Source organism: Colossoma macropomum, unplaced genomic scaffold, assembly GCF_904425465.1.
Source record: "Colossoma macropomum unplaced genomic scaffold, Colossoma_macropomum, whole genome shotgun sequence".
Lineage (NCBI taxonomy): Eukaryota > Metazoa > Chordata > Actinopteri > Characiformes > Serrasalmidae > Colossoma > Colossoma macropomum.
The window spans coordinates 12,736,905-12,745,203 of NW_023494809.1; the positions used below are offsets into that span (position 1 = coordinate 12,736,905).

Consider the following 8,299-nt stretch of genomic DNA (forward strand, 5'->3'; position numbering starts at 1 on the left):
GTAAAACATTACACTATGCAAATGTAGGATTGAAATGTATTAATATTAGCTGGCAAAAGTCATCAGTGTTGTTCGCTGAGTTGGAAGCACAAGGTTATTTCGCAGAGTTTGTTTTATGACGGTGTTGAATTTGTATAACCAAGCTCCATCTGTATCACTCTCCTTTAATGTAATTGAATGTGTTATAGAATGGGATTGCTTGGATCATGACAAGCAGAAAATGCAAATGATGCCTAACACTGAACTTTGGAGGTGTACGTGTTACCTGCAAAAGCTCTGGCACCTCATTGTTCTGCATGATTTTATGCTGCATTGTTTGTTGGGCTTTTTATTGGGCATTTATTTTTATAAAGGCGCATATGTAAACCAAAAGTGTGTTTAAGAAGAAGTGCATTTATTCTTTTGCATTCAAAGAGAAATGAAATAAATAGAAATGTGATAAATCCTGTGAGTTTTGAGGCACCATTTTGAGAATTACGTCAAGAGTTTTGGGAAGTGCACCGACAGTAAGGAGAGGAGATTAGAAACATGGTAATCCACTTTCATAAGGAATAGTCAAAGGAAAAATAAGTATTAAAAACTTATTAGTCATAAAAAACAGGAGTTTCCAATATGCAGTTCAAATGGGAAAATACTTTCTAGACCTGGTGGACCACTCAACGCTAAGGACAACTTAACCTAAGGGTCTGAAATGTGTAGCTGTGAAGAAGACATTACTAAAAAAGGTGGTCTTCGACTTTTGCGTAGTACTGTACATATCCACTGCATGTAGGTATCAGAAGTAAAAGAAAGGGGATTCTTATAATAGTGCTTCACAATCTGAGGCAGACAGACAAAGACAGCCTCATTACACAACGATTTATTCACAGTGGTCTTTTATTCATTTTTTTTTCTTCGCTGGACTGTCTCTGGTATGTAGTGGGAGATGATCTGGACCATTATAAACGAGTTGTTGAAGAGAAACAGCAGACCAGCCAACCAAATGTACACAAATGTATTGTGTCCTTCAAACTCCAAGTAGTAGGCTGGCATCAGCCACAAACCCTATTAAGGCAAATAAACCAAAAATAAAATCAATGCAAATTTCACCCCATGTCAGAATAAATACACAAAAACATTCAACGGACACTTTGATGTCCATTGTAAAGGGAGATTTTAACAATTTTTTAAAAGTTCACAAAAAAGTTTCAATAGTGTATATGAGTAACAAGAACCATGTTGTTTAATGAATGCAATGAACCTATTCATAATTTAAGCTCATCAATGATAAAATAATGATTTTATAGTTAAACAGCAAAAATGCCTATTTATTAAAAAAAAAAGCTTTGCCCACACAGTAACCAATGTTTTGTCAACCCCCAGAAATGCAAAACAAAGTAAAATATTTCAGATGATCAAAAGCGATATTTTGCTTTATAAGCAAATATAAGCAAAGTCTACTAAAGCAAATGTAAGAAAATCAACAACTGCCCTGTTCTGCCTTTTACAGTGTATAGTACATATGCAGTTTTTGAAATCCAGTTTTTGTCCTGCGTCAACTAGTTAGCTATATAGCGTAAACAAAGTAGACCTACTCTTGCTGCTCAGTAACAAGTGATGAGAGGATATGAACCATTACTGGGGTGAACGCTATTATAGTGAAGACACAGAGACAATGACTTGAAATATTCAAAACTATGAAGCAGAGGAAGAATAAAGGTGATGCACTCGTTTGATGAGAGGATAATCCATTCTGTCAGCTCTACCTTCAGTAATATCATTACAGTTTCCAGCTATGCATTAACAGACAAATAACATTAGCTGGCGTTAATATTAACGTTAGCTGTTGCCATACAGAACTTGATTTTGTTGCCCAATGGCAAGCTAGCTCCTATAGCTAGAGTTAGCTACCTAACATTCATGGTAATCATTATTTATTAATAACAATTAGTTATTTATGAGTATAATACATTAGTTATTGATAATAATTTTTTATTTATAAAAGCATTCAGTTTTTTGTACGCGTGAAGTCTTCTCAAATTACAACCACACTGTTGCCGTGTTATTCTATCGAATATTACATTTAATTCCAGTAAATAAAACAACATTCTGGCCTCCTTTATTGGCAAAACATTTGGTTGTATAAAGATTTTGTTATAAGGAATGCTAAGTTCATAAAATCATTAACTTGCTCACAAAGTTGAAGGACATCACAATGTTTTTATGGAACACCATTTTCGGCTGAGATTTAGAACATGTACATTGGCCAGTCACATTTTGTTTAAAATGTGAAATGCCTCATGTTATTTTACTAGTGATTATATATGGTCATATATAAATACATAAAAATCAATCATCTTCTAGTGAAGAGGAACACTCATAAGGTGAATAAGGAGGCACTATTACTTCTCCAGAATGAAAGTCCTACTGGAGTCTGTCACCGTTGTCTGACGTAAATAATCTAAAAACTGTAATTCTGTACAGGTTTTCAGGAATTGTTATTGTTTCATTTCAATGAAATGCCAAAAAAATGCTGATATAACTGTAGCATCTATGAACCTGTGGCAAAAAAAAAATCAAATATATTCCATAAACCATAGTAAAATTTACCCACTAAGTTTTCAATCATTCTAAAGGACACTATCAACCTAATGTAAAGTAGTAATAAACTTTGTACCTGGCCAGCAAACCACAGCAGTAGAAGTCCAATCCCTTGCTTTATAGAGAGCCTCAAACATGGCAGAATGAGTGGCAGGAAACACAGGTACCACAGAAAATACTGTGAACACAAGACATTCCATAAACTCAGTTCAGATAACAGCAAAACAGATATAGACACCATCTAAATACAATTTATGCCTTGTCTATTTATTACTGAATTCATCATTTTTTCCATTTGTATGCATCAAGAAAATTATAACAACAAGCAATAACAGCCAGGTTTGCTAAGTGAAACTCAAATAAGAAAACTTAAATAAGGTAGTAAAAATACTGAAATATTAAAGAGACAGACATTAGTGTCTATTTCATTTATGTAGGTCAGTGTGTAGTACTGTATTTAGGTTAGAATTTTGTTGCATATGCCTTTTTTGGATGCTAGCTTGAAGTCTTCTAGGGCATGGAGTGTATGACTCCATGCCAAAACGCTTTCTGCTCAGGGGTCGCCATCTCCTCGCAGACTGAAGGGAGACAGTCAGAAACTCTATGGCCCCCTCTTTCAATTGGTATGTGATTGGTTCCTAGGCGCCTCAATGTTGTAAAAATATTGCGCTTTGAAATCGGATGAATCTTTTTGAATCACCCTGCATACTGAGTTGACAGTTTATAAGGTACATGATAAACAAAGTTGACCATGACACTACCTGTGAGGTGCAGACTTTGTTGAAGCTGACAAAAATGGCTGTGTTGAGAAAGCAGCAGAATGGCAAGTCCGCATAGAAGGCCAGAGAGGTGAGGAGCACGAGGACAAGCTGGGGTAGGAAGGACACCAGGCCCAATACCAAGCTCCATTCACTCTCCGCTGTCAAGTAAATCATGTAGAAGTAGGGAGAGAAATTATGACGGATGTCCCGTCTTGTTAAATGATAGAGGTAGGTTTCATGAAGGGAATCCCAGCCATACCTGAAGAATTACCAGAGAGTAGCAAATGAATTAATAAAACTGACCACAAATGCATACAGTCATTCAATGCAAAATTGGATTTCCTTTGGCAAAATAACAAACACCCAACATATGTTTTTTTTCCCCATTTTTACTTACAAGAGATAAAAGGCTGAAGTTAGCCCGAAAAACACAGCTCCTGCCACAGCTGCGAACAGGACCAATTCCTTATTGAAAAGCCTTTGCAATATCCTGAAAACATCTCTCTTCTGAGCCTCCAACTTCCCATGAGTTGATATGTAGAGAGCGATGGGAAGGGCATATGTTACAGGGTAGATTTTCATATGGACAGACAGTCCATAGAAAAATGCTGCCATAAAAAGTCTCTTTAGTTCAAGACACAGGAGTGTGGAGAGGACCAAAAGAGACAACAGTGCCTCAGCGCTCCCACGTGTGGACACACCTATCGGTAAAGGGTTAAGCAGCCAGAGAGCACAGAAACGACAGGCTGCATCACTGGATAAACCTCGAAGACACAAGATGTGGTACAACAAGACCCCTGAGAGTACATCACAAGTGACAAACAGCAGCTTCCCAAAGTGTGGGGTTGCATAGATATTGGGCAACAGCATCCACGCGAGGAGTGGAGTGTAGCGGTAGGTGGACCTGTTGTATGGAGACTCGCTCTAAAGAAATATAAAGAACAGCGTCATAAATCATCTCAATTCTCAAAGGAATCCTCCAGATTCTAATATCTATCTGCCACATCTGTAACATACAGTAGATCACCATAATAGATCAAACTGAGTAGATTATTTAGACAGATTTCCCTGTACATAGGAAAGAACATAAAAACCTGTTGACCTGAAATGCAACTATAATAACTGCCCAAAGGCTTCAATTATAAGCAAATTTCAAATGAACAGTTTATTAACTGTTTTCTAAATACAGGGAAACAAATCAAATTATTCTCTGTAGGAATTAACGGTATTATACAGATGCAGCAAATGGAGACCCGAAAGAAAAAGCTTAAATATTCCTTTAACCCATACCATAACACGAAGTGGTGGAAAAATAACAATCTTTGCTTTCAGAAAGGCTAAAACTTGTATTGTTTTAAAAATCACAGATTTCATTTACCAACTGTCCTGCAAAAGGGGAATTCCATCATTGAGACGTAAACACATTCATTCGGCTTTATGTGAAATGGTTCATTGTAGAGAAACTTAGTGATTCTGATAAACAAGCATGCCTCTTATAAACATGTTAGAATTCACAATAGATCTAATCTCTTGCTCTACACTGAAAAATCCTCCTTGCTCAATGCAAGAAATTAAGAATGGGCCCTCAAAAGAAGAAACGGGGACAGAGAGACCAATGGTTTACATTCAGACAGCTCAAGATTAAATGTACTTCCTACATCAGAAAAGCTAAAGCAGAATTTTACCTGCAGTTATTTACAAATTTCACTTGAAACTCCTTCAGGTTCCAGAAGAGAGTTAATTCACTCAAAACAAATGGGTGCCTATTCCAACCCGTATCTTACTTAATAATCATCACATTCTGATCAGAAAGAGCTCTGGCAAGCATTTAATACTCACTTTGCAGCTGTTGGACATCTATTTTATCAAGCAGAATTCCCAGAAATCTGGAAAACAGCACACGTAATTCCACTCCATAAAGGAGGTGACACCTCAGATCTTAATAACTTTAGACACACCTTGAAATTATCATGATTAGCCAAAATCCTAGAATCTTTAGTGAATGATCCTCAGACATTCCTCCATCTAAACTCAGTTTTGTCTGTCAACCAGTCTAGTTTTAGAGAAAAGCATAGCACAATATCTGCTGCTAGACTCATCTTTTCACTGCCATTGATGAAAAGAAACATTGTGCAGTATTTTTCATTCATCTCTCTAAAGCCTTTAATACAGTTGAACATTCCTGACTTTTTAAAAAGCCTGCAAAATATTGGGTTTGACCGTAGTGCTAATAACTGGATTAGAAATGATCCCTCTGAGAGACAGCAACGTGTTGTCCCTCTGAGACCACCTCAGACCAGTATATGATATCTATATTAATGACATTCGCACCTCCATTGTTGATTGCAAAGTACATTTATATGCCAGTGACACCATTCTGAACTGCTCGGCCAACTATACTGGTGTGGTAGTGGAAAAACTGCCGTATTCTTTTAATGCCTTACAATGATTTACAGTCATAAATGAGTCTTATGAAGAAAACTTGTGGTACACTACAACTCCATTTCCAAAAAACTGTGTAAAATGTAAATAAGCACAATGATGTGCAAATCATTAAAACCCTATATTTCATTGAAAATAGTACAAAGACAACAAATCAAATGTTGAAATTGAGAAATTTTATTGTTTTTTGAAAAATATATGCCCATTTTGAATTTGATGTCAACAACATGTTCCCAAAAAGTTGGGATGGGGCATGTTTATCACTGTGTTTCATCACCTCTTCTTTTAACAACACTCTGTAAGCGTTTGGGAACTGAGGAGACAGTTCAGGGTCTCCTTTGTTGTATTTTTCATTTCATAATGCGCCAAATGTTTTCAGCGGTGACAGGTCTGGACTGCAGGCAGGCCAGTTTAGCACCCGGACTCTTTAATACAGAGCCATGCTGTTGTAATACATGCAGAATGTGGCACTGTCTTGCTGATTAAGCAAGGCCATCCCTGAAAAAGACGTCATCTGGATGGCAGTATATGTTGCCAAAACATGTATATATCGTTCAGCATTAATGGTGCCCTCACAGATGTGCACATCACCCATGCCATGCGCACTTATGCACCCCTATACCATCATGAATTCTGGCTTTTGAACTGTGCATTGATAACAAGCTGGGTGGTCTTTAATGCAGTGCCGCCTTAGAGCCCAAAGATCACAGGCAGCAAATACTGGTTTTACTTGCATACAAAAATTTCTCCAGATTCTCTAAATCTTTTAATGTTTTTATGCATCATAGACGATGAAAAGCAAAACTTCTTTGCTATTTTACGTTGAGAAACGTTATTCTTGAATTGCTGCACTATTGCTTGTACAGTCTTTCACAGACTGGTGAACCCCTCCTCATCTTTACTCTGACTCTGATGCACTTTTTATACCCAATCATATTACTGACCTGTTGCCAATCAACCACCAGGTGTTTTCTGGCATTACACAACTTTACCAGCCTTTTGTTGTCCCTGTCCCACCTTTTTTAGAACGTATTGTTGGCATCAAATTCTAAATGGGCATATATTTTTCAAAAAACAATAAAATCTCTCAGTTTCAACATTTGATATGTTGTCTTTGTACTATTTTCAATCAAATATAGGGTAAAAAATGATTTGCACATCATTGCATTTTGTTTTTATTTACATTTTGCACAGCATCCCAACTTTTTTGGAAATGGGGTTGTACTTTATTATAAGCTTTTACTGTTTAGTTGCTGCTTGACTATTGTTTTACAATTTCCATTATTATTTTTTTATTATGTCTGTTTTTATTATTTTATCCCAATTTAACTCCTCAGATGTCTGGTTCCCATCACTAGCACTCTGAACAATTCTGACTATAGAACGGAGCATTTTATATCAAACCTCTCTGAATGACTTTGTTTACATCTTAATGATTTTATTATGTAGATTTTTTTTAATTGATGGAATTCCCCTTTAACTGTCAGTCTATCTCTGTCTAAGAACTTTGACATGCAACCAATGATCTGTTTAGCTGCCTCATGTTACTTTGAAAACATATCAAAGTGACACTTTTGTAGCTGTTTTTTAGCATTCAAGCTAAAATGACTTATCTATGTGGTGTTTCTGTTATTTTGTCCACCCTTGCACATACCGAATTCCCTATTCTTCAAACCAAGAAGAATAATGACTAGAATAAGCAGAGTGCAATATTACTATGTATAACTATATAACGCAATACAACATCATGTGACTACGCATAAATATGTACATTTTTCAGGATTACTGGAAAATGTTACAGACTAAAAATTATGTCTGAGATCTTCTTAGGTCTAGCCTATATCGTCATTGTGACAATCTGCTTTGAAAAACAAACAATCGGACAACCTCACGAATAGATGACTGCACTTACAGCATGCCTATCCATTACTCTACAATATAGGTCCCCAACGCTGCTCGTGTAATACACCTTATCCTGCATATTTGAGTGTTTTTCCGGCTCTTATCATACCCACTTCATGTCATTCAAGTCATGAAGGGCTTGTTAATGGGAAGGTTAGTTGGATCAGGTGCATTGGGAGCAGTGGAAACACTAAAACGTGCAGGACAAGAGGTACTTCAAGACCAGGACTGGTAACCACTGCTCTACAAGGAAACTCACCTGTGTCACAAACCTTGAAGCATCTGTGAACACGTGATAGTCAATGTCAGTGTATTTGACCACCATGGTTTTGTCTTGATAAACCCCATAGCCGACCAGAAGTAAACGTATAACGAACGCGAGGCTGCTCAGCACCCGCAGATTAAACAGTTTGGTTAAGGAATTATCAGCAATGTGAGCCATAGTGCTTTGGACGTCTGATCAGAATGGAATAACCAAACGAAATAAGTTTATATCGTTGTCGTCCTTCGTATGCTAAACGTTCGTATAGCATTATCTAACGCATTCGGGGCTTTGTACGCCTTAAAGCCACAAGACTTGAATGAACTCTTGTTTCTGTTGCCATGTTTGTGAA

At 36.9% G+C, this 8,299-nt stretch overlaps 1 protein-coding gene across 4 annotated transcripts; it reads right to left on the reverse strand.

Moving 5' to 3' along the window:
• pigm (phosphatidylinositol glycan anchor biosynthesis, class M) lies at positions 1–8,299 on the reverse strand. Of its 4 annotated transcripts, XM_036558409.1 has the most exons (6): positions 7,945–8,055; positions 5,181–5,227; positions 3,739–4,265; positions 3,342–3,600; positions 2,657–2,758; positions 1–1,044 (listed from the first exon to the last, which is right to left on the reverse strand). In XM_036558409.1, the coding sequence occupies exons 2-6, from the start codon at positions 5,196–5,198 to the stop codon at positions 877–879; spliced, it is 1,074 nt and encodes a 357-aa protein (XP_036414302.1). In that variant the 5' UTR covers positions 5,199–5,227; positions 7,945–8,055; the 3' UTR covers positions 1–876. The 4 variants fall into 4 exon arrangements, with proteins under 4 accessions (XP_036414302.1, XP_036414304.1, XP_036414303.1 ...); XM_036558411.1 differs by lacking the exon at positions 5,181–5,227 and having other exon boundaries at positions 2–1,044; positions 7,958–8,070; XM_036558410.1 differs by lacking the exons at positions 5,181–5,227; positions 7,945–8,055 and adding an exon at positions 5,027–5,156 and having other exon boundaries at positions 2–1,044.

What these genes read in the sequence shown, in the direction of transcription:
- pigm (XM_036558408.1), bottom strand. Translation starts at nt 8,127, where the DNA reads ATGGCTCACATTGCTGATAATTCCTTAACCAAACTGTTTAATCTGCGG. An exon ending in CTTCAAGGTTTGTGACACAG is followed by an intron (nt 4,266 to 7,944) that starts GTGAGTTTCCTT and finishes ATATTTCTTTAG; the next exon opens with AGCGAGTCTCCATACAACAG. An exon ending in ACTTCAGCCTTTTATCTCTT is followed by an intron (nt 3,601 to 3,738) that starts GTAAGTAAAAAT and finishes GTAATTCTTCAG; the next exon opens with GTATGGCTGGGATTCCCTTC.